The 24,944-nt window shown below is 49.1% G+C and overlaps 4 protein-coding genes across 7 annotated transcripts in view; 2 read left to right on the forward strand and 2 right to left on the reverse strand.

The window, feature by feature from the left end:
* The window catches only part of CZH18orf54 (chromosome Z C18orf54 homolog), a 14,473-nt gene extending 14,274 nt beyond the window's left edge, over nt 1-199 (reverse strand). The window contains exon 1 of the mRNA XM_051642511.1: nt 77-199. The gene's annotated coding sequence lies outside the window, so the exon portion shown is untranslated. The remainder of the gene's footprint in view (nt 1-76) is intronic.
* The window catches only part of STARD6 (StAR related lipid transfer domain containing 6), a 5,086-nt gene extending 710 nt beyond the window's left edge, over nt 1-4,376 (forward strand). The window contains 4 exon segments of the mRNA XM_051642707.1: nt 1,405-1,531; nt 2,208-2,332; nt 3,818-3,904; nt 4,223-4,376. Of these exon segments, the coding sequence (XP_051498667.1) occupies nt 1,405-1,531; nt 2,208-2,332; nt 3,818-3,904; nt 4,223-4,376 (493 nt within the window).
* Nucleotides 3,992-14,453, reverse strand: POLI (DNA polymerase iota). 4 transcript variants are annotated; one of them, XM_051642447.1, is made up of 10 exons: nt 13,924-14,452; nt 13,309-13,410; nt 12,471-12,635; nt 11,892-12,044; nt 10,253-10,489; nt 9,559-9,737; nt 9,208-9,299; nt 8,475-8,608; nt 7,346-7,548; nt 3,992-6,273 (listed from the first exon to the last, which is right to left on the reverse strand). In XM_051642447.1, the coding sequence occupies exons 1-10, from the start codon at nt 13,985-13,987 to the stop codon at nt 5,485-5,487; spliced, it is 2,118 nt and encodes a 705-aa protein (XP_051498407.1). In that variant the 5' UTR covers nt 13,988-14,452; the 3' UTR covers nt 3,992-5,484. The 4 variants fall into 4 exon arrangements, with proteins under 4 accessions (XP_051498407.1, XP_051498408.1, XP_051498409.1 ...); XM_051642451.1 differs by lacking the exon at nt 3,992-6,273 and adding an exon at nt 6,325-7,158 and having other exon boundaries at nt 13,924-14,453; XM_051642448.1 differs by lacking the exon at nt 13,924-14,452 and having other exon boundaries at nt 13,309-13,495.
* A 23-nt stretch (nt 14,454-14,476) lies between these two features.
* The window catches only part of MBD2 (methyl-CpG binding domain protein 2), a 28,172-nt gene continuing 17,704 nt past the window's right edge, over nt 14,477-24,944 (forward strand). Inside the window, exon 1 of the mRNA XM_051642527.1 lies at nt 14,477-14,942. Within this exon, the coding sequence (XP_051498487.1) occupies nt 14,572-14,942 (371 nt within the window). The 5' untranslated portion in view covers nt 14,477-14,571. The remainder of the gene's footprint in view (nt 14,943-24,944) is intronic.

The following is a 24,944-nucleotide window of genomic DNA, read 5'->3' on the forward strand; positions in this document are numbered from 1 at the left end:
CTGACTATTGCTTGACCACAGATCACAAATGCCTGTTCGTTTTTTAATTGGCAGGAGCCTTAGCAGTTTGCTTTACCTGCTGAAAGGAATCTGCTGGTGAAAAGCAACCCAAATCCGTGCTGCAGTCAGGTGAAACGTTGTCAGCAGAGTTCAGGGGAGCACTGAGGTGATTGTTGAAGGCTGGGGGGGATTTTGTTTGGAATTATGTCACCTGAGCTCAAGCAAGACAAGTGTGGATTTCAGTTTGTCTAAGCCTAGGTTGGGTGATCTAAGTGGTCTCTACCAGACTTACTTCCTCTTTTTCCAATGTTCCCCATAACCCACTGTAAAAACTGGGAATGGGTTTTTTTTTCCCAAGTGGGCCCTTTCTTCTAGCAAGGGTGTCTTTCAGAAGCCTTGTCTAGAAGTCCTCCTGCTTGGGAGCTCCCACTGAGCTTAGCTGAGAAGATACTTTGGGATGCAGGCGAGCAGAAGTCCATGGGAGTTTATGGAAATAAAGGGTGTATCCAAACAGGAACATGCTGGTTTCAACTTGCCCTGCCAGAGCTTGTACCTGCTGGTTTTGAGTAGGCATTAAGGTGTTTTCCATCACCAAGGCACCTGCTGTAGTCAGTGGAGAAGTGAGTTCCTGGAGCAGCCTGACGTGCTCACGCTGGGCCCTGCTGCAGAGTGAAGGAGCAGATCCAGGATTTCCATCATGTTACTCTGTGTTTGGGTTGGAGCTTGGTTATCTTTGCCCTTCCTGACTTCCACTCCTGCATCATCAGGGCCTGTGCATCTGATTTCATGCTTCTTAACCTGTTTGCAAGCCAGGTCTCCTTCTTGCTCCCCTGCTGTCACGCAGCGTCCTTCACCTTTGCTTTGAATTGCTGTCCCAGTGGCTACCCTTGTGATTCACAGTTTCTCCAGGAACTAGGTGTGAGAACTGTCAGTCCCGGCCAGCAGTTCCCAGCACCATGGGAGGTTCCTGTTTCCTTGTGAGAAGCCCCTCTTCCCCTCTGTGAACTTTCCCTTCAACTCCTCGAAAGATCATGGACAGAAATTGGAGAAATGCCAGAACGTGCTCATTCCTAAACAGTGAGATTTGCAGTCAGAGTCAAAATGGATGGAAAGTAGCTGGAGATAAATTAATAGATGAATTGCATGTACTTTGATTATCAGGTTCCTATTGAATAGCTCACAAATAATTAATTTAAAACGTGTGGTGTCAAGAATGTAATGGTCTCAAAGATCAGATATAGAATAAAAACTGAATACGACTTGAATTTTGATCAATCCACACAGTGCAACCACATTTGTGTGCCTCACCTCATTACAGCCCAACTGCTAGGTGCTCCTTTTTGTGTAACTGATTTTTCCAGTCCATAAATGTGAGTTCCATATCTTGTTTCTTACACCATCCAGATACCGTGGAGAAGGGATAACTCAGGAAGTCCCTAGTAAAATCATTCCTTTTATGTATCTTCCTGAATATCAGAGCAAATGGGACAAGGCATTGCAATCTTACAAGCTGTTAGAAAGGATTGACCAGGTAATATTTCATACAAAGACTTCATTTAACTCTTTCTGCATGAATTACAGTGACCACAAAGATCTCTACTGGGACAAAGAAAGCTCTTGGTCCAAAATAAGGGGTCTCAGAACATATTACACGTGTGTGAACAACTCAGCTGTAAAAAAAGTCCACCCTAAGCTGGAAAAGAAAAAATCCTCCCCTTTTGGTCTTCCCTGAACCTCTCTCTCACTTCCCTCTGCCTGCATCTGCTGGAGTTGTAGGATGCAATGGTACATCCCACCATGTCTTGGCTTTTTTGGGAGCTGAGTTAGTTTCCCAGCTGACACATCTGTCCTGGAGGCAACGTGCAGCCTGGCATGTGTATGTTACTGCAGGTGGGCATTCTGTTCTTCTGTTATTATCCACTACACATGCACATTTTGAGGTTTTGACACAGCAATTCTATTTCTGCCTCAAACCTAGGCCTCAGGGAATGGCAGTGAATCCCTACCCTGTGCTCCTGGAAGATCCCTTTCCTGGTCCTCCTGTTAGTTCAGCCCAGCACTAACTGGGCACAAGAACTGTCACTGTGAGCTAACAAAACAGGAATTCATTTTTGCCACACTTCCATTATTCAACAGGTAACACTGCTTTGCCAGTGAAATCAAACTTGGCTCCTTGCATGCTAATTAAACACCTTGCTTGCTTGTAGGACACTGGTGTCTACCACAGTGTGACACACAGCCATGGCATGGGACTGATTTCAGCATGAGATTTTGTTGACCTGGTGCATGTTAAACCATACCCTGGGGATGTCCTCACAACTAGCTGTAAGTTGTGTGTAACCACTGCCCGTGTCCATGTTTTGGCTGCTTCCTGGGAACCCTCAGGTGAAGGGGTGCAGTATTCCCCTCTTCTGTTTGGCCCCAAAACAAAGCTGGTTGGTTGGGTTTTTTTAATACTGAAATGATCAAAATTGATCTTCAACAAAAATACTGTTGTTTAGTCTCCTGTTATGCCTCTTTGAAAACCAGAAAGAATCATGGAATGGTTTGGGTGGGAAGGGACCTTAAGGACCATCCAGTTCCAACCCCCCTGCATGGGCAGGGACACCTCCCACCAGCCCAGGCTGCTCCAAGCCCCATCCAACCTGCCCTTCAACACTGCCAGGGATGGGGCAGCCACAGCTTCTCTGGGCAACCTGGGCCAGGGTCCCACCACCCTCACAGCACAGAATTTCCTCCTGATGTCTCACTTAAATCTCCCTTCTTTCAGCTTGAAACCATTACACTCTGGTAAAAACATAGTAGTATAAGGAAGTTAGAATTTTTTTTTTCACTGTATAAATCTGGTGCTTATTTAATAACACTTTTCTGCACTTGGGTGGCTTCCTGACCAAATGCTTCTTGCCTAATATGCTCCTCTCAGAGTGAGCCTGCTAATTTGCCCCATTTTTGTTACTCTTTTGGTTTGGCTCTGTAAATGGTAGTGTGAGGATAAGGGGTGATGGTTTTAAACTGAAAGAGGGGAGATTGAGGTTGGACATCAGGGAGAAATTCTTTGCTGTGAGGGTAGTGAGACCCTGGCCCAGGTTGCCCAGGGAAGCTGTGGCTGCCCCATCCCTGGCAGTGTTGAAGGGCAGGTTGGATGGGGCTTGGAGCAACCTGGGCTGGTGGGAGGTGTCCCTGCCCATGCAGGGGGGTTGGAACCTGGTGAGCTTTAAGGTCCCTTCCCAACTGAACCATTCTGTGGTTCTAGGAGCACCACAGCCATGGGGTAACCAGGGACACCCCTCACTGCTGCCCCATTTCCCTGCTAACCTCTTTCCTTCATGTGACTCCCGAGTACACGGCAGGAACTCTCCTGACCTGTCAGCTTCTTCCCAGCCATACTTTTACAATACTTTGATTGTGCAAAACTAATGGATAACTCAACAAAACCAGCAGTTTCCTCATCCTCTCTGCAACTGCCTTTACTACTTAATGACATCTGCTGACAAACTGACTCTGTTGTCCAAGGCCTGAGCCCCACCCCAGCACTCAGGAATGTGTAACCAGGTCTCAAGGACAAGACTTCGTGTACACCTGCCCAAACATCTTAAGAGAAACTTTCAGGAGTGTTGAGTTCCTTCCACAAATCTTTCCTGTCCTTCAGGTGTTTTGTGGGCAGGATGGAATTGCTGGACACATCAGCGATGGCAAGACCTTGTACTGCTCCTGTCGCAGTTGGGGCGGGTTGTTTTGAAAGGTGTTTTTGAGTCATAGGATTGACCTCTAGGATTAACTGGATTTTGCTCTCTGTGTGTGGTGCCCTGGCTGCCAGTGTGGAACACTCCAGCTGCCCTCCGACTCCCTCTTGTGTCCGAGGATATAACAATCCCTGCGGATACATCTGGTCCCCTTTGCCCCAGGAAGTATTTAAAGCCCCCTTCTATTAACACCTTTAGTTACTGAGTTGCCCTCTCTTTACAAAGCTTAACATTTCCTGAACCACACAGCTTTTTATTCGTTTAGATTTATTTTATTTAGACAGTTTCATTCTGGGGAAACTTGAGATTTTTGTGCAGTTTTGTGCCTCACTTTTGAAACAATTGAGAAACTCTTCCCCCATCTTTTACATCTTTGCCTTAGTAATTTCCAGGGAGATGGGCTGTAAATGGGAACTGTGTGAAGTTCCACAGCAAGAGTAATGAGTGTGAAATGAAGGATTTTGCTCCTTTCATTACAGGAATCCAGAGCATTCCAAGCTAGTTGCATTTATTCAGCCAGAACTAGGAGGAATGATTCCCTGTTCTCTAGTGGAGTCAGTGCTCCCTACTACTCTCATCAACCTAATCACTGCAACAAAAGCTGGACTGAAAAGCCTGGAAGCCCATAACTAAATGTAAGTGGGAAACAACAAGCACTTCAGTCACCTGCATCTTTTACTGGGGTTTGTTTTTCAGGTCGAGCATGAAGTTGATTTGTATTGTGGTTTATGTGGAAATGTACAAAGTTTAACTGCTGGGAAGGGGAATGCTGGTTTTGCTCTGTTCTGGGGGATGATGCAAGAAATTTTCGTGCCATCAAAGCACAGGATGTTACTTTCACTGTCATCAGGAGATGTTCTATAATATTTTTGCACTCTATATGCAGAGAAAATATATATATTCCCACACAGACACATGAGAATCTGGTGATATAAATGTTAAGGCACAGCAGTCAAATATTTTGCCATAGCTTTAAACACACTTTAATAAATTCTTATCTCAATTATGTACTCTTGACTGAAAGAAGCAAACATCTTGTGTACTAGAGGCTTTAAACATGTTTATTAACTGTTAAGTGTGCAAATGCAATTAGCAACTGTTTCACTGTTTTGGAATTAAGTATTTGAAGAAAAGCCTGATGAGTTTGTATCTAGCAGCTCATTAAAAGCTGCTCTTTAAACACAGAGCTGTTTGCCATTTCCTCAATCCTGAGCACCAAACCTAAACCATTTTTACAGGCCAGCTGGTTTCCAGGAACAAGCTGGTGATATGATGGATTTTCCATTCCCCCTTAGTTCTTCTAGGACCTCTAGTTACTAGGAGCCAACTGCAGGACACAGTGATGGCCACAGGAATGGCCATTTCCACTACAACTCAGTGTAAATTGCTTTCATCTTCTCTGCTCAACTCCTTCCCCAGTGCTTAGAAACAATTAGCTGCATACACAGTATAACTCTGGGAAAATAAAAAATTCCTTTCCTCCAGTCAGTGTGTTGAGGCAGGGAATGCTAAAATATGTTTGCATGCTGTGAGAGGGTGAGGACAACTAAAGATCCATCAGAAAAATGTCTATTTATAAGAAGGAAAAATAAGACAGACAAGTTACTACTTAACCAGGGCCACCAGCAGGTTTGCTGTCAACAGTTGCCAAAATACCTCTTCAATATTCACATCTTCCCAGTAAACTTTTCCTAACTACTAAGGTGCTGATGCTTACAGTGTCTCTATTCTGAAAAATGTTTCACTGTGGTTTGAAATACCTTAGCAAACTGTTGGACTGTGGTGAACATGGGGCTGTGTTCCTTCTTCCTTTATTTGTTCTAGGCTTTTCAGGGGCTTTCTTTTCCAGAGAAGCCTTGGACACAGGGCTCTGGTTCTTCCATTCAGCTAGCAGTTCTTCCTGCACATCTGCAGGTAGTTCATAAAAAGTCTTTGTGTCAACATGAGGAGGAAGTACAATCCCTGCTTGCCTCCTGCAAGTTGTATCCTCAGAAGTTGTTTCAAAGGCCTGCTTGTCTTTCTCCAAGTCAGGGACATGCAGGGCTTCCAGAGGTGACAGACCTTTCCCTCTGAAGTTTGGAGAGTCTGTGGCTTGTTCTTCCACTCTGCTGGTTGCCAGTGCACTCCTGGGACACTCAGAAGAACAACTGGCCCTGGAGCTGTGTGCCACACCAGCTGACACGAGGTGGTCACTGCACCCTGCAGAGTCACCCTCCAGTCCCTCACAACCTGGGGAGTTGCTCTGTCCCTCCTCTGCAGAACCTCCTGATGGCTGACCCAGAACGTTCTCTCTAGGGATCCTTTCTGCTTTTTCAGAAATAATTTCTTTTTGAATAGCTTCTGGAAGTTCTCTGAAGACTTCCTGGTCAATATCACCAGGAGACAAATGAAATGGCAAGTCAGGAATTCCTCCTTTTTTTATATTGCTTTTCTTTTCCTCAGAAAGCTTCCTAGTTTTTGTGGTTCCAGTTCTGTTGCAGTTCTGGTTCCAGGAAGCACTTCCCTCACCTTGTGGGACATCTTCCACTTCCTGTGGCAAAAAATGTATATAAAAGCATAAATATGTTCTGTGTAATCTACTAGTGACCAAGCATGATTTTGCTAACAGCAAGTTCTTCAAATTATTCCTTAACAGACAGCAATTTTTTTCCCCTTGTGATCAGTAGTGGTTTTTTATAACTTAATTCCAAACACAGACCTTAAAAAGTACATACATGTAGGGAGCCTTTCCTTATTTTACAGTAACAAATACCTTGAAGTTATATTTTATTCCTTTAAAACCCTCTGGAGCTTTAGAAAACATGAGATCATGTTATCCCACCTATTCCTGAGCAGAAAGAGACAGTTAATCAATATGAAACGTTGTTCCTTCAAGGCAGAAACAATAAATTCATCCCACAACATAATTCTGAAGTTACTCAGGTTTTGGCTGAGGCACTGAAAGCATCTTGTGGAAGTTCTCAGCCACACAGAGCTCCCACACTCTAGCAGTTGGGAGGCAGGAGGTGTGTTCAGTCCCAAGCAGGAATTAGGAGCTCACTAGATCAGAAGCTGGTGCTGGCAGCCAATGCAGAAAAGAATCTTTGATTTCTAGTCTGAAGAGGGAGACTTGAGAGTGGATAGGAAGGTAAATAGTCACTCTGAAAGGATCTTAATAAAAGCAAGGAGGTAAAGCATCAGCAGCTTCAAGGAGAGTGTAGTCCAAGGTAAGAGATGCTTCAGCCTGACAGCATCTGAGGAAGTGGCCTGTTTCACCAGTGCTCAACAAAGGGCAGGTCTGGCTGGAGTGAACAGCACTTCTTCTTAGGAGATGGAAGTTTGGATTTCTCCCTCAATGAATCGTGTTCCCTTCAGCTAAGGGCCCTGGTAACCCCCTGGCTGCCCCACTCCAGCACATCTCTTTGAAGTCATCTATCTAATCAGAGAAAGCAAACAAGTTACACTTTCTCACAAGACTCCAGGTCACTCTTCATTTGTACCAGGTGAACAAAACCTACGATCCTAAAACTTTTAAAGCAGTTAAGTTTTAAATCTATAGAATAAAGCCAGAACCATCCCAGAACTCTCTAATCTGCAGAGTTTTCAGGATCTTTTCAGCTTACCCGGCCACGTTTACCAGAGCCTGATGCTGGTGACATCTGCTTGAGATAGAAGCCAATGGATCCTTTCTTGCTGCTAGGAAGGTCTTTGAGGTTGGAGAAGCAGACACTCAGAAGGGTGAGATGAAAGGGAAGATCCACATCTATCATCCTTCGAAAGAGCTTCATCAGTACATTAACCAATGGGGGTATAATGTTGCTGCTTTCTACAAGAAAAGAGGTTAAAAAAAGCAATGTATATGATTAAGAGTTACTGAGTCATATGGGTTGAAATAGGCAAGTCCAAAGGCTTCAAAAATAATCTCTTAAGAGATTAAGATGTTATGTTGGGGGCTCCAGTATTAGATCCCACTAGAGAACTGTGTCCAGTTCTGGAGCCCCCAACACAAGAAGGACATGGAGCTCCTGGAGAGTCCAAAGGGCCACAAAGATGATCAGGGGCTGGAGCAGCTCTGGGGTGTTCAGCCTGGAGAAGAGAAGGCTCCAGGGAGACCTTAGAGCACGTTCCAGTGCCTGAAGGGGCTCCAGGAAAGCTGGGGAGGGGCTTGGGAAGAGGGCAGGGAGGGATGGGATAGGGGGGATGGATTAAAACTGGAAGAGGGGAGATTTAGGTTGGACATTAGGAGGGAATTCTTTGCTGTGAGGGTGGTGAGATCCTGAGTGCTGCTACAGCAGTGATTCTTATTGATTTCCTCACCCCCTCCTGAGTGAAGTGTCCAATAAATTGGAATTGCAGGTTGGAAGGATGACACGGGAGAAGGCTGAGAGCCTCCATGTGATTCATTTTCAGAGGCACATCAAAAAGACACTTTATTACATCATCAAATGGAGACCAGAATTCAAATCCCCAACAGAGAAAAGCAGATTATTAATCTGGGAAACAGCCCCTTGTTGCCTTTCCCCATCCCAGCAGGAAATTTACTGCCAGGAATCCAGGCAGGCTGGGTTTCAAACATCATCATAACACAAATTATTCCTACGGGGAAGCTCGCTACGTTTTTAGCATCCGTTACAAGTAATGGAAAGGTTTCCAAATACAGGGAATATCATCATGAAATGAAGGAGCAGAATTTTACAAAGGAGTTCAGGAGTAGCAGCACCAAGTTAACACTTCCAAGAAGTCCATGTTTACCTTTCCCAAGCTTCTGAAGGAGCTGAGGGGGAACAGGACACTGGCGGCTTTCCCGGCTAAACCACCGGTTGGTGGAGGAGAACTGGCGAATGGTCAACCTGACTGTGTGGGGCTGTCTTCCATCCTTCTGGATTCTAGGGAACATGAAGGTGCAGAAAGCAATGAGCATTATCAGAGGGTCTATGGGAACTGCCAGAGCAGCTAGGTTACAAAGTCACTTAATGTAAGCATGACAGATCATTATGGAACGGTTTGGGTTGGAAGGGACCTTGAAGACCATCTAGTCCCAACCCCCCCTGACACCTCCCACCAGCCCAGGTTGCTCCAAGCCCCATCCAACCTGCCCTTCAACACTTGGAACAGCAGACGTGCATCAGTGGTGATCACCAAGGGTCTGAAAGTAAAGTCACTTCTGGAGAATGAAAGGAAACTTAAGGTCCCCACAGGGATGAGGGGAGATGCCCTAAAACCTGTGGTGCCCAACCAAAGCACCAGGGCAGGACCTGCAAGTGAACATGCAAGGGTGTGGGGGCCAGCCAAAAGGTGGGGGCAAGAGAGAAGTGGGACAATCCCTAAGCTGAGGAAAAAAAGGCCAAAGGGGAGGTTGGAGAAGCAGGTGCTGTCCCTGCAAAGACAGTTTGCTGAGAGAAAGGATGCAGAGGGTGAGACAAACCTAACAAATGCCCCAAGCCCCTCCAGGTCATAATTCCAGTCATCCAAAAGAGACAGTCACCTGTCTAATAGGTTAGGAAGCAGTTCTTCAAGTTTCTTTTTAACTTCCTCTTCTGATGAACATTTTTTAAAGGAATCTTCATCACTAAAGGACTAAAAAAAACCCCACATTAGTCCTTTCAATTTTCTGTTCAAAATTCTGAAGAGGAAAAAAAAAAGGATCCCCATGAAGAGTGTGGAATGAACACCAAGATATCTTTGAGACTCAGAGCTCAACTGAGTTTCAGGAGGATTCTAAGTTATTTTGAGTTGAACTCAAGAATGCATTCAAAAGACATCCTTTTGGGTAGTCAGCAGAGCTGTGCAAAAGCAAAAGCAATTTTTTTGGTGCTGATTATAATCATTCTTGTACCTGAGGAGGGCCTGAGGGAGTCACAGGGGAGTCATCTTCTCCATAGCTGAGTTTTTGGATACGCTGAGCAACAGAAACACCAAGTTCCTTCTCTAACACAGCAGATGGAAATGTCTGGAGATCACACAGGTTCCTAACACCCAACGTCTCCAGACGTTTGCTAGTTTTGTAGCCAATGCCTAAACAAAATGTGTAGTGAAATACACAGAAGAGTGAAAATATACACACACACACACACATATATATTAAAAATGCCCACCCATGTCATGCTTGACAAGGAAAATTCCTTCCTCAGAGCATTTCACCAGGCATCAACAGGCTGTTTGGATTAACTGTTTGAATTAAGTCAGCGAGTTTCAAAATGTTTGTATTTAAAAAAAAAACTTCAGTGTATCAGCTTCAGTGTTTGGGCTTTGATAAAAACAAACAAGAGTTTAGTGGTCAAGCCCTTGTCAAGTGCTGCAACACATTGATGTCACATTAAGGAAACCAAAGGCCTTTCATTCCTCCTGCTAAACCAAACTCAAACAGCTTATGAATAAAAAAAAAAAAGCCAGCATCCTAAGCACACCTGCTTGTGAGAACTAGATTTAAAAATCATGATATTTATCATTTTTTTCAGTATTTTTTTTTGTCTTCTCATCTGAGGAGCTGTCAACATGCTCCCCATCTATGCTCACAGCACCACACTTACCAGGCACTTTCTGGATGTGATCGAGGCTGCACATCAGATCTTGGCAGCTTTCAGGCAGAAGAACAGTTTGCTGGTTTGGTTTAAAGGTGCCAGACACTAGTTTAGACAGCACTTTGTTCCAGGCCACCCCTGCACAGCCTGTGAGGCCCAGTCTGGCACAGATGGCTCCCCTGAGCTCTTCTGCAACCTGAGATCCAATAACTAGCCTTACGTGCCTTGTGTCGTGCAAATTGATAGCTGGAAAGAAAGAGAAAGCAGTGTTCAGCATCTACACAGTCACCTAGTTAGTTAATTTGCTTGATTTAGATACTTTCTATATGGCATTAGGACCTGATGGGTCAAATGGTATTGCTGTGGCTTCTGGACTCATGTTTAACCTCACTCCTATCTCCCCAAAATCCTGGTACCAATGAGACTACTGCTGTGCAAAACCAGGGCTGTGCTGTCCAGGAGGCATCATGTTTAGGGATCATTTGAAATAGAAAAGAGATGTCAAAGCAAAGTGTTAAACATTAGAGATTCTTGTAGAAATGTAACCAAAGTAGAGATGTCTGTAATAATAGAGAGGGCTGCCTTGCAGCTAAGCCTGTATTACTCAAATGCAATTGAAGGAAAGGACTATTCAGGCATTTCCCTCCTCTCCAAACCACACTTTAAGCCATTGAAATAGCTCAAAGTCCAGGAAAAAACCAACTGCTTTCCTTCCTGGTGCACACTGCATACAGCTCTGGAGCCCTCAGCACAGGAAAGGCATGGAACTCCTGGGGAGAGTCCAGAGAAGGGCCATGAAGATGCTCCAAGGGCTGGAGCAGCTCTGCTCTGGAGCCAGGCTGGGAGAGCTGGGGTGTTCAGCCTGGAGAAGAGAAGGCTCCAGGGAGACCTTAGAGCACCTTCCAGTGCCTGAAGGGGCTCCAGGAAAGCTGGGGAGGGGCTTGGGACAAGGGCAGGGAGGGATGGGATGAGGGGGATGGATTAAAACTGAAAGTGGGGGAGATTGAGATGAAATCTTAGGAAGAAATTCTTCACCATGAGGGTGGGAAGGTGCTGGCCCAGGTTGCCCAGGGAGGTTGTGGCTGCTCCATCCCTGGAGGTGTTCAAGGCCAGGTTGGATGAGGCTTGTGCAGCCTGGTCTGGTGGGAGATGTCCCTGCTCATGGCAGGGAGGCTGGAACCTGATGATCTTTTAGGTCCCTTCCAGGCCAAACCATTCTATGATTCCTAGTGTACAAAGCAGCTCAGCTACTTCAGTCTCAGCAATTCCACTCCTGAACTAATGCCTATAGCCAACATTTCCTCAGGTTTTTATTTGTTGAAAAGCTCACTCAGTTTTGCCAACTGACAACAACATCCAAGCTGGAAGAAAATCCTCTCCCTTACTACCTCAAAACTACTTTAAGGGCTCAAAAATGATCATGCAAACCAGTTCCCCCAGATCACTGTCCCTGCTTATCTCCCACAGAGATTGAGTTTTTGTACACTCCAAGTGGGACACTGATTTGCAAACAGAGAAACCAAGCATGGAGCAACCCAAGTTTCCAGCTGCTCAGCTCTGGACAACACTTAGTACCAGACAGATAACTTTGTATTGAACTGCAGAAATGTTTTCCTGATTTTCCAACATGAAACAATGTTTAACTCACCTTGGTTGTTGTACACGTGGCCAGACACACAGACCTGGGAGCATCCACTTTGCTGCAGCTGGTTTAGTCTCTTCTCAACCATCTCGGTGACATCCACAAAATTTTCATCAAACCCAAGCCTTTCCACCAGTGGACAAAATTCCCCCAACAGCTCTAGGAGGAAGAGATACCCAAGGGTCACGTGAGGGTTTCAGAGCTGCATCCATCCACAGCTGATGTCCCAGGGATCCTGGCATGAAGAGAAACTCTTCTCTTCCAGGTGAAATAATAAAGCACACATTTTAGCAAAGGTGAAAGGGAGCATTTCTTCATCCCACCACTACCTCTGTCACCTGCTTTTGTTCTCCCTAAATCTCTTCTTTCTTCCCTCGTTTCTTTTTGAAATTACAGTTTTTAACTTCTGCAGTTATTTCTCCTATGGAGAAATAGTGACATTGTACAACTGGAAATATTATCCCTGTTGTAGGAGGCTCATTCCAGGAAGAACTTTTAGAGCTGGAAAGTGTCCCATACTATGGCACACACATGCAGGTGCACACAGAGTGTTTGTCCTCTACCCACAACTACTTCATTTTGTACCTGTAACCTTGTAGGACATTTCCCTGTATGGGGTCAGGTCTTCTCCATTAACCAGCACCAGCTGAGGACACTTCTCCTTAGCATCCTTGACAGACATCAGCTTCTTAACTCCAAGTTTTCTGGCTTGATAGTTACAGGTGACAACGAGGGATTTCTGTTGCACACCTAAAGGTAAAGGTTAAATGCTTTTTAAAGTCTTGGGCCTGCCCAGAGGACCACAGCACCTTCCTGCCACTGTGAAGGATGTGCTTTGGTCAGAACACACCACCCCAGGAGCAGCAAACACACCAAGCCAGCAGTCATATTTCACAAGACATCTCTTGGTTTAGAGTACTGGATGGTAAGAACTTCTAAAACCTTATGGATATGTATATATATATGTTTTTTTCCTTATTGAAACGTTGCTCTTAGTTTTGGGTCTTTCCAGGCACTCTCAGCCATGAAGGTGCTCTTGATGTCCTAGTCATTTTACAAGGTCCTGGTTGCAGACCCCACCCACTGCCCCACATTCACCCCTCACTCCTGGCTGGGAGGGAACACACTTGGAGCTGTCACAAGGCTCAGGCTCCTTGGTGGAGCTCAGCCCTCCCCGTGCCTGGCTGCCTCAGAAACCAGCCTCTTCAGCCCCCAGAACTGCTCGGACACACCCGCAGGTGCCCGTTACTTGTGCTCAAGAGGCTCCATCACCCTGCGGCCACAGGCACAGAGCCCAGCCTTGCCCCCTGCCTCGCTGCCTCCACCTCACCACGCAGGCACCTCCTTCGGTTCCTTCACATCCCTCGGGTTCTCCTGCCTTGAGCACACGTCGCCCCGAGACCAGCAGCCGAGCAGCTCGTACCTAAAGGCTGGTTCCCGAGCGCGGGGTTACGGATCGTTTCTACTTGAGCATAGAAGCAGTCCAGGTCCAGGTGCACGACCACCCTGCCCGCCGTGCTGGGACCTGCCAGGCAGCAGAGGGGACAGGTTACAGCCCTGCTCCGTTCAGCCGGACGGGCAAACAGCCAGAGCTTCCCAAGAGGAACGCAGGGCGCAGCAGCTCGACGCGAAGGGCAGAGCCGCCCTGGGGGGCTCGGGGCAGCCGCAGCCCCTCGCCGCGCCCAGCACTGCCTGCCCGGGCTGCCTTTCCCCCCTCGGCCGCCTGCAGACACCGAGACAACACCCCCGGGGAGCGGAGCGCGGCTGGTTTGCAGCACCCCTCTGCCGGACACCCCCTCCCTGGGCTCACACAGCTCCCGCGGAACCCCCCGTCCCGTCCCGTCCGTGTCCCCGCTCCGAGCGCAGCGGGCCGGGCCAGGAGCCCAGCCCCGACCCCCGACCCAAAGGCTGGGGACAGGCTCTCCCTGCCCCCTCCGCGGGGTCCCCCGGCCGGGCCGGGGCCCGCTCCCGCAGCTCCCGCAGCTCCCGCAGCTCCCGCAGCTCCCGCAGCTCCCCCCGCCGTGGCTGCCGCGCTCACCCGCCGAAGGGCAGAGCCGCTCCTCGCCGTCCTGCCGCCCCGGGGCAGGCGGGCAGGCCTCCATCCCCTGCCCTGCCCTGCCCGGGCCGGACCCAGCCCCGCCAGCCCCCTCGGGCCGCCCCGCCGGGTCCTAGCGCCGCGGGGCCGGGACAGCCCTGCCCTGCGGGGCCCTGCGGGGCCGGGACAGCCTTGCCCTGCCCGGCCCGGCCCGGCCCTGCGGGGCCCGAGCCAGCGCCGGGAGGGCTGCCCAGCCCGCCGAGGGGGGTGCGGGGCAGGGCTGCGTGCGGTGCTGCTGGGCGCTGCGCAGCAAGAGCAGGGCCGAGCCGGGGCCGGGCGCCGGTTTTGTTGCCGCCGCGGGGCTCCCTTTTCAACATCCCCCGCAATCCGTTCCGCCGCGGCGACCCTCCCCCAGCCCCGGGAAGGGGGGGGCACGGCGGGGCGGCCAGGGCAGCGTCCTCTCCCGCCCCCCAGCACCTGCCCGCCGGCCCCGCTCGGCTGGCGGGGCGGCCCGGCCAGCCCTACCCGCGGCAACTCCCTTCCTCCCCCTCCCTCCCTTCCGCAGCACCGGCCCCGGGAGATGCCCGCGGCGGCCGCCGGTGCCGCAGCCCGCCCCCGCGCCGCCGCTCCCTCCCGCCTCCGCCGCTCTCTATGGTCGGCAGGCCCGGCGGCTCCGGCCCCTCCAGGCCGCTGACACCGCTACCGGGGCTCGGCCGCGGGAACGGGCAGCGGGCCCAGGGCCCGGCCGGCTGCGCGCGCAGCCCGCGCTCCCGGCGCCCCGCCGCCCGCCCAGGCCGCCATCGCCAGCGGCTGCCGGGCCTGCCCGGGAACGGCCCCGCGCTGCCCGCCCGGGGCTGCCCGCCGACACACACCCCGGCCCCGCGCCCGGCCCGGCGGGGCCCGCGCCCCATGGAGAAGCAGGGCAGGATGGACTGCCCCGCGCTGCCGCCGGGCTGGAAGAAGGAAGAGGTGATCCGCAAGTCGGGCCTCAGCGCCGGCAAGAGCGATGTCTACTACTTCAGGTGGGTGGCTGGGTGGGTGCCGGCCGGCACCCCGCGGGCCCGGCCCCGGCGGCTCCCCCGCACCCGGCTCCCCCGCACCTGCTCCCCCGCTCCCCGCCTGTCACGGCAGCCGTCCCCTCCTGTCACCGCTCGGCGGAGGGGCTGGCAGGGCCCCCGGGGGAGGGCGGGACCCCCTGGCAGAGGGGCCGGGACCCCCTGGCCCCCCGGTCCCGCCCGGTGCCCCCCACGGCCCCCGTTCCGGTCCCTCCCGGGGCCGCTCCCCGCCGGTCCGAGGCCCCGTCGGGCCGGGCCGCGCTTGCGGACCCCCCGCCGCTCCCCGGGCTAAGGGAGCTCCGGGGCCGGCCGGGCTCGTGGCCCCGGGGCAGCCCAGCCCCGGGACAGCGGTTGGCAGCAGCCGCCGGCGGCCTCCGGGAGCTCCGGGGAGCGGCGGCCGCGGTGGCCGGGCCGGAGGCCAAGCCCTCTCCCGCCCCCGGAGCTCCGGCTGCCGCGTATGCAGGAGCCCCGGGCAGCCGGCCCTGGCTCGGGAGGAGCTGCCGGCTGTCTGCAGCCATGCTGCCGGTTCCCGGCCAGCAGCGGGACGGCCAGCAGCCCCTCGGGCCGGGGAGCAGCCCCTCAGCCCTTTGGGCAGCCCCTCAGCCCTTTGGGGAGCCCCTCAGCCCTTTGAACAGCCCCTCAGCCCTTTGGGGAGCCCTCAGCCCTTTGAACAGCCCCTCAGCCCTTTGAGCAGCCCCTCAGCCCTTTGGGGAGCCCCTCAGCCCTTTGAGCAGCCCCTCAGCCTTTTGGGCAGCCCCTCAGCCCTTTGGGCAGCCCCCCTTTGGGCAGCCCCTCAGCCCTTTGGGGAGCCCCTCAGCCTTTTGAGCAGCCCCTCAGCCCTTTGGGGAGCCCCTCAGCCCTTTGGGGAGCAGCCCCTCAGCCCTTTGGGCAGCCCCTCAGCCCTTTGGGGAGCAGCCCCTCAGCCCTTTGGGCAGCCCCTCAGCCCTTTGGGGAGCCCCTCAGCCCTTTGGGGAGCCCCTCAGCCCGTGGCCACCCTGCCCCGAGCCGGGCGCTTCCGCAGCGGCAGGACCAGGCTGAAGAGAAACCCCCCTGTCCTGCGTTCCAAGCGAGGCAGAGCTGCCCTCGTCTGTGCCCAGGATGTCCCACCGACGGGGTCAGTCGAGACACCGCACTGAACTCGTTGGGAAGCAGCCGCGGTGGAAGTTGGAGCAAAGTTAGGAGCGTGTGACAACTGGAGAAGCCTGGCCACTCCTAGATGTTCTTGTTATTACTGCACAGGTTAGAGTCAAACCAAGAGAAGCAACAGCAACCTAGTTTTGTTTCAGCCTCCCGCTTGCTTTCGGCAGCTGAGGGGGCAGGTCTTCTTCTCGAGGCAGACAGCCAGTCAGCTCTGAAGTCTTGCTCTCAGGCCACGCTTCTGTCAGTCCAGGCTGCTGCACAGCAGAGGAAGCTGCTTCTGCACCAGCTAACCTCTTACCCACAGCTCCTCTATTTATAGCTCTGCACCCATCTGCTGAGCCACACCTGAAACCTCTCCCTCACGCTGCTGTCTGCCAGCAGGCCTGCCAGTCCCCTTGGGTTGCCATCAATGGACTCAGTCTTTCTGCTGGAGGAGGGAGAAATCCTGCTTGCTCCCCCCCTGCTCTCCGCCCCCAGATACCAGCTCATGGAATAATCACGTTGTGTCTGGGTTGAACATGGCATGGTTTGACCCCTCACGTCTTGCTGCCAAGCCAAAAAGCCTGCCAAAAGCTTCCCAAGATGTGGAGGTGGAATGTTGATTTGGTGGTTGTTTTTTTTATTTTGTGTGTGTGTGTCTGTGAGCTTTTCAAATGACTCTGAAAACTTTTTTTTTAGACAAGTTCTGGTGTTGTCTTAGCCACCTTCACCTGACTGGTGCTCCCAGCCCTGTGCCAATACTTGCAGCAGAGGACCTGGCATCCCTGTCTGTCCCTCTGCACCCACCTTGCTGCCTCCTGGAGCCTCTCCAGCCCTCAGTCCCAAGCCCAGGTGCTGGGGTGGATCCTGGTTTGCTGCAGACTGCCAAGCTGAACTTTCTGCACAGGATTGCTCCCTTTCCAGAGTTACATGCCAGGCTGCTCTCAAGCCAGACAGTCACTGCTGACTGTCTTGGAGCATATTTAGTGTAGAAGGCCCAAGTAACTGCAGCTTTTTTGCTGGGAGTGACCTGTTTCAAAAACAGTTTAGCCACTTCTGTCCCTTCAGACTGCAGGGGTTGTCAGTGTTTTAGGCATTACAGATCCTGAAACTGTGAAAACATGAGGAAAACGCAGTGAGTTCCAGCAGTATTTCCAGGTTTTAGTTTTCACCTTGCAGAGAATGATAGGTAGCCTCATTAAGTTCATTAAGTACTGATGAAAAACCTGAGGTTTATGTTTTGATGATTTCTTAAGGCTAGAAAAAAACCCAAAAGGGATTGGACAAAGCTCCATTTACTCTGATGGTCTAAATAATAATAATAGTCTTTAAGAACAACTCTTGCAAGATGAATTCATGTTGCAATCTGCCTTATTTGCATTTTGAAACCTGCCTGTTTCGGGACTGTTTTGTGGTATTTTAGCATCATGCTGTGGGACGATGTGAACCAGGAGCTCAGGGAAAGTCAAACACTTCCAGCAGTTTCCTCTAGGATGGCTTTTGCCCCTCCTCACATATTTACAGTCTGCTGACCTTTGTGATTGTCATTAAAAAAAAATATAAATAAAGCTATCAAAAGAGGGGTGGGGTGGAAATGCCTGAAAAATAGCAGCTTTTGGGGTGAGCCCCTTCTGTGTAACAACCTGGGCCTTCATCCTGCAGATTCTGCCACGGCTGGTGCCTAAAAACCCTGTTAAGAAGCTCTTGGAAACAGTATTTTTTTTTGTTAAAGATGCAAGACTCTAATCTGCTCATCACTGGCTCTAAAATTCTGTCTGTTTAATGTGGGAAAGTGGTAGGAATAAATGTTTCAGATGTTAGGCAGCCTTCCAGCATGGTTAGCAGTGCTGCAGATCTTCTGCCAAACAACCACAAAATTGAAACTAAAAACTTACCAGGCAACTCATAGCTCAGAGTTTGTTGATTTCAGTACAGATTACAGGTTTGGAAAAAGGAGTAGTCATTTATGTCTAGAGAAATAACTCCAGCTCAGTCACTGGGCTGCTTCTGCACCACCAAAGTGAAACAAATAGAACATGTTTTTATGGCTGCAGGCAGGACTGGCATAGGGAATTTATCTTTGTCTTGTTGTTTTTTGGTGGGTTTTTGTTTTTTTCTTTTCCCCTTTTCATTCTCTTATAGCTATGAGGCAGATTTCAGCACTGCTGGATTTAAAACAAATGAAAATCTGTTTTGATCCAGTAAGTAGAGCAGGCCAGCTCCATCCAGAAGTGTTATGTCACTTGGGCTCCCTTGGAATTGAGAGAAAAACAAGGAGGAAGAACGTTCATAAAGGCTACGTGGTTACAAGATGTGGTTGGGTACAACTGGGATTTGCTTTGTGTGCCTTAGACTCATCTCCCCTACAAGCCTGCATGGTCTGGATTTGGCATGACCACTTGAAGAGCAATACCACACATTTTTTTTTTGGCAACTGTAGGACAATGATGAAGATGTACATTGAGTCTGAAGTTTGTTTGTCTTCAGAAGACTTCAACTCCCAGTGAGCGTGGGCTTAGTTTCATCCTCTGCCCTGTTTTTTTCCTCTTGTGTCTTGATTTGAGGCTTGCCCAGGTGACACCAGAGGCCTGGCTTGGCTTGAAGAATCCTTGGTAATGGTTCTGGAGGAAAAGCTAAATCTCCTGACCCAAGTTTTACTGTATTTAGTAATTTAAACTTCTTTGGTCTTGGGAACAGTGCATTAAAACTCACGATGCTGAATGCAGGACAAATGCAAAACCAAGGCAGCATTCCCAGAGTAAATGCTTGCTTTACTCTCTGTGGAGCACCTTGCTTCTGTAAGGCCAAACACTGTAGTAAATTGTCAGCATCACTTTTAAAAACGGATTGATTCAGTGTACAGTGAGGTAGGGGGTGCTGCTGTCCTGCCAAAAGACTCACTCGTGCTTCCAAAACCCTGCAGGAGTCTGACTCCAGTGGGAACTTTGAACACGGGTGCCTCACCTTCTGTTTGCTTTACCCCTTCTTTTTATGGGTACAATCCCTTTGGAATATATAACCCCCTGGAGCATTTACCTGTTGAAAAATGTTGCTTAAACTCTGGCATGACATGACTTCACAGCAGCAGGTTAAGATCCTGTTTGGATGCGTTTGTTCTTCGTGGGAAAAAAAGCAAGCAAGAACCACTGCACTTTTTCCCCCCCACCTCCTAGTCTAGATTTAAAAAGCCAAGCAGTCCACAGGGCTTTCAGTGGGTTCCAATGGGCTGTTCAGTTGAACTACAAAAGCTTTTCCAGGATCGTGTGTGCCCGTGGGGCAAACAGACATCCCTTTGAAGTTTGGTTTGTGGTTTGACAGGAAGATAAATGCTGAGTTTCCAGTGCCAGTAGGATTAGTTTAAGTCTTTTTCTTTTTTTTTTTAAGGGAGGGAGACCTTTACCTTTGTCTTTAGAAGCCAGCAAGTCATCCCTCCCTGAGTGATGTTCTCTTAGGCATTGGCTTATTGGATTTTTGTTCCCAAAGTGAAATTAGAAGGACAAATATTAGAGCAAATCCTAATGGTGCAATCAAAATCTTGAGAACGGGCTTCACCTTCTGCACAAGAAAAAACTTGCTGCAGTTTGCAGCTTCTTAATTCATCAGTGCTGCTCTGATGATACCTTTTTTTTCCTGCAGTGCACCCACTTCAGGGACTGGCCTTCCTTCAGGAGAGTTTTAGTTGCCAGCTTGTTCCTCTCCCCACTTCACCAAGTCTGCACCTTTTCTCCTTTGCTGCTCATCGCTGCTGCTTTTCTAAGCTGAAATGCAAACCAGCAGAAGGCCAAGGATAATAACAAGCAGGTCAGCCCAGGTTTCCTCGTGTGGGCTTTCTCTGTATCATCTGGGGGTTTAATTTGAATATTTTTGGCTGCCTTTTCTTTTAGCCTCTTGGGAGGAAAACATAAGAAAGCAGTTTAAGTGGAAGGGCTGTTACTTTGTATTTCCCTGGCTCAATTACTGGCAGCGATGGTAACAATCTCCTCTGCTTAAGTTGGAGCAGCAAGGGGAATGCTGGCTAGTGGAGTCTTAGTCTGTAAAATCAATTTATTTTCTTTATAGGGTGAATTTGTCCCTGTACTGAATTATAATGATGGTTATTGCACAGTCAGAGTGGTAACTAACTTCATTTACCAGGGCCTGCTGAAGCAGTGCTCAGCCCCAGCAGAGGAACTTGTCAGGTTGTTTAGGAAACAGCAACAGATTCTGATAAATGAACCCAAAATATTTCCAGAAAGAGCAGATTAAGCAGCAATCTAGAAATTAACCTTTTGCAGTTTATTTTTGTTCTGGCCCTGTCAGTTGCTGTTGGGGATTTAGTGTGGTGGTGTAAACTCTGCGGTGTAAAAGCAATATTTGTGTGACAAGCAAAATTAGATCCCAAATGCTGCACTCCTTGGAAGGCCTGGGAATGTGTTGTGTTCTGCCATCCTCTAGCCAAGAGTCTTTGGACATCTTGGAGCGTGTGTGCCTGGGTATTTGCAAACAAATCTTTGAGGAAAACCATCTCCAGAGCAGCTTTGATATCCTGGTGAACAAACCTGTGGTGTTCCCTTAGAGGTCAGCTACCTAGGAGGCTTTAGGCAGCAGCTGCCCAGTGTTAGGTTCCCTTGGACAGAAGGTCAAACAACTCATTTTCTGTGGAATTTGTGGTGTTATTTACTATTACACTGTAAAATGCTCGGATATATTTTCAGTCTCCCTACTTTCCTGCCCTTCGTTCCCAATGTACGGAAGGGAGTGATTGGCAGGAGTACTTTGCCTTGCCCTGCTTCTGTGGGGTGGCCAAATGAAGATGTCTTTAACCTGAATTGCCTTTGCAGCAGGGTTTAGCATATGTCCTTAATGACACGTGGCTGCTCAGCACTCTTGGAGGTCAGACTGCAGCCTGCCAGGAGGGATCCTGGCAAAACAGGAGTTGTGTGACTGCTGGGCACCTGGGGACAGCTGGTGTGCCCTGTTTCTTCAGACTGCCCCTGCAGTGCTCTAGTCCAGGGTGGAAGCTCTAAACTGAAGGAATAACTTTTAATAGCCATGAGATGCCCAGAGCAGCTGTGGCTGCCCCATCCCTGGCAGTGTTGAAGGGCAGGTTGGATGGGGCTTGGAGCAGCCTGGGCTGGTGGGAGGTGTCCCTGCCCATGCAGGGGGGTTGGAACTGGATGATCTTTAAGGTCCCTTCCAACCCAAACCAGCCTGGGATTCTATCATCACACCTTCTCTCCCTTCAGTTTCTCCTCCTTTTAGCCACTGCTGCAAAACTGCAGCTGGAGCTGCTTTGACTAGCAAGACCTTTTAAACTTGGAGAAGGCAGCATCTTTTCCCTGCTCTCATCTGCTGTTGGCACATCTGGCTTGCTGGGGTTGCACTTTCCCTCCACACTCTGTCTGATGGGGAGGGCCAGCAAGGGAAACCTCCCAAGTGAATAAAAAGGAGAATCTGGAAGCAACCAAACCCAGAGATGTTATCCAGCAAGGTGGTGGGTTGAAGAAGCCACCCTGCTGCTTTTCCTGTGGACTTGCTGTGGGTTTTGAAATGGGGAGGGGGGCAGGTTGGTTGGTATCAAGTAGCTTTTACTGTACTAGAAAATTCAAGGTAACTTCCCTGTCCATTAATTAGCTCACTCTGCTGCCTCACAGGAAACATCTGAAAAGTGTCTTTATTAGTAAAGTTCCTTGCAAGCTCATTATAGAACATAATCACCTTCAGCCCACTAAGAACTCCAATTTGTGTAGCATGTGGATTTGCACAAGCCTGCAGCTGGAGGTGAAGGGTTGTGTTCTCAGCTTAATGATGTAAAAAGTGATTTGAGCCTTGATAATGTCATTGAAAAGCAGTTTGTAGCTGTTGTTGCACATCACCTCTTTGGAGGTGTGCTGGGTTTTGTTAATTGGTTAGGTGGAAAACAATTTGATGGTGTTTAATTTGACAGGATAAAGTGCAGGTGCTGACACGTGTGTAGAACTAAGTCTCTTGGGTGCACTAAATATAATATTTCCAGGGGGGAAACCTCCCCCCCCCAACCCTTCTAATTGAAGTTAATATATTTATTTTTTTTAAAGCTGTAGGAGGTGAACTGTCTTTGGGTGAGAGTAAGTATCTGTAACAAAAAAAGTGACAGTCTCACATCAATCTCTTGATCAAGTGCTCCATATCAGAGATATCCTTGTGGAATTCAGCTTTCATCCTCCAATTCCCAAGTGCCTTAATATTGGGTGCTGCTGCAGTTTGGTCCCAGCAGAGGCTCTGCTGTGTCCCAGCACCCTGAGAGAAGACTTCCACTTGCTGCTGGCTGCATGAAAGAAGTCAGTGTGAGATTAAGGAATCTCCTGGACATGTGGATGAGGGCAAATTTGTTTCTCCCATATCTGTGTGACGTGTCCTTAGAATAACTTAACAGCCCATTTTAGAGGTTGTGACCCCTGAGCAATGCACTTGAAAAACCTCCTGCAGCAAGTGTGACTTGGAAGCCTGAGCTTTCTTCAGCCTCCCTTTCAGCCTGCCTTCTCAGCTATCTCCAGAGTATCATCCAGAGTGCCTTCTCAGAGAGGAAAAAAAACCTTCACACCTCTCCTCCTGCCTTTCTTTTCTGCTCAAAGCTCAGCTTGAACTTAAACTTGGTTTTGACACCTTCAGAGGAAAAGAAAGAAAAAAACCAACAGAAGCTGTTTCTCAGTTTCAACCAGGATGTGTGAGTAGCAGGGCTTTGTGTAGACACACTGGTTTCAATAGGTTCTATAACAATCTCACTCTTTTCCATTAGTGCACACTAAGTGTTTAATAGATGTTCAAATAAAGCCTCTGCAAATAGGCTTTTTATTTGACTTTTACCTCGTGGAGCTTTCTCTGCAGGTAAGAGAAAACTTTGCAGCAGGTGCAGGGTAGAGACTGAAAATGGTTGGAGAGTGGAACAGGCTGCCCAGGGAGGTGGTGGAGTCACCATCCCTGGAAGTGTTTAAAAGAAATGTAGATACAGTGATTAGGGACATGGTTGAAGCACTAAATGGGTAAATCAAGTGATGGTTAGGGGGATTTGGGTTATGGTTGGACTTGATGGTCTTGAAAGTCCCTTCCAACCAGGATGATTCTGTGATTCTATGCAAATAATCTGGAAATGATTCAGAAATGGAGGCATGACTGCAGTGGTTAGACAGCCTACACTTTGAGAGTGTAGCATGGAAACAACTCTAGCACTGGCACTGAAAAAAAGGAGCATGTGTAAGAACTAAGACTTGTGGGGTGGAAACCGAGTCCTGAGCTTATTCAGATCCTTCCAGCTCATGTCTTTATCTCCCCTTTAGAACAGGGGGAAGGGCTGACAGATGAGATGATGAGCCTGGGTAGCAGCAGAAAAACCTGCAGCCTTGGAAGTGACAGGAAGGCCAGTGGGTATCTTATTTGCCAGCTCCTGAGGGGAGTTGTTCAGTGCCAAAGTAACCCTCTGAAGTTAGCAGGAGGAATGGTGCTCTGGGTGTTGGACTTTCAGCTGTGTGTCTTTGGGTTCTCTTGAAGGCAGAGAGTGCAAAGTCCTGCAGGTTTTGTGAAATGGTTAAAGGGCTGAAGGGGAGACAAGAGTAGGTTATGATAAAACAAGGGCTTCTTGGTTGTTTTAAGCTACTGATGGAGTTGCCTGGACAATCTTCTGGGAAGGAACCTGTTGTTAAACCTTTGAATGGGTGCACAAGTGATGTGTGCTGCCCATGAGCAAGTGTCATATCTGGGCATCATCAAAACACCTGAAGATCAGAGAATAATCAGGAGAAAGTGCATGACTTTGAAGATTAGGGGATGCTTTAGGATGAAGATAGTCAGGGTTGGAAGACTGGGTGCTAAAAGGCCAAGAAAAATGTCATGAATGTGGGATGCAGGGGTACCAAACTGGGATATGATAGAAGGTGGAAGATGTCAAATTTCTATATTCTTTTAGCAGTGACGGGCCAAAATGACTGAGTGTATTCATGTATTAAGTAAAAGAAGAAGTGTCTGGAACAGGGAACATGAATGCCAGCTTCAGGGTTTGCTTATAGTCATTGTTTTCTCCTTTTCATCCAGTGTTTTCTGTTGGTGAGGAAAGCTGGGAAAGCAACTTGTAGCAGGAGGGCTGGTGGGATGTGTCCCTGCCCCTGGCAGGGGGCTGGAACCAGATGATTCCTAAGGTTCCTTTCAACCCAAAACAGTCTGGGATTCCATGATTCCATACATTCAGCCTGTTAGGAAGCAGGGACCTATAGCTAGGCAGCCAGCAATCCTTGGCAGGGTTTTTTTCATCCTGGACTTTTCTTATCAGTGCCTAAATCAGGATGAAAGGCAAGGGGTCAGATGGTTTCAGGAGCAATCCCACTTGCCCCATGAAAGACTTGCTCTCTCTCTGACCTTCAGTGCAGGATTGGTGCTGCTGTTAGCAAACCAGGGTGCTAATCTTCTCTGTCTAGAATGAAAAGGGTGTTGTGTTGAGTTGGGCTCAGGGCAGAGCTTCAGCTCCTGGGTTACAAGAGGTAGAAGAGGGTTTGTGTCTGGATGTGTGGTGGGTGGTTGTTTTCCCTCCCACACCCATCCTTGAGGTGGTGAGCTTCAGATTGTGATCTGTTTCAAGTCTTCTTCTCCCACCCTTTACATCTTGTTAATGATGTCTTTCCATATTTCTGGATTTTTTTAAAATGACTTTGAAAAGGTTGTTTGGCTTCATGAGCTGTTTTTCCCAGGATTCCACTTCTCTTCTTCTGTGGGGCAGTTCTTGCCTCAAGGTGTTTTGGAGATGAAAAACAAAACCCCAAACAAACACCTTGGAAAGGTGAAGAAAATGAAAATCTTCAGTTGTTTTCTGTGTGACAAACTCTCTGAGCTCAGTTAACCTTT

The sequence above is a fragment of the Apus apus genome, chromosome Z (assembly GCF_020740795.1).
Source record: "Apus apus isolate bApuApu2 chromosome Z, bApuApu2.pri.cur, whole genome shotgun sequence".
NCBI lineage: Eukaryota > Metazoa > Chordata > Aves > Apodiformes > Apodidae > Apus > Apus apus.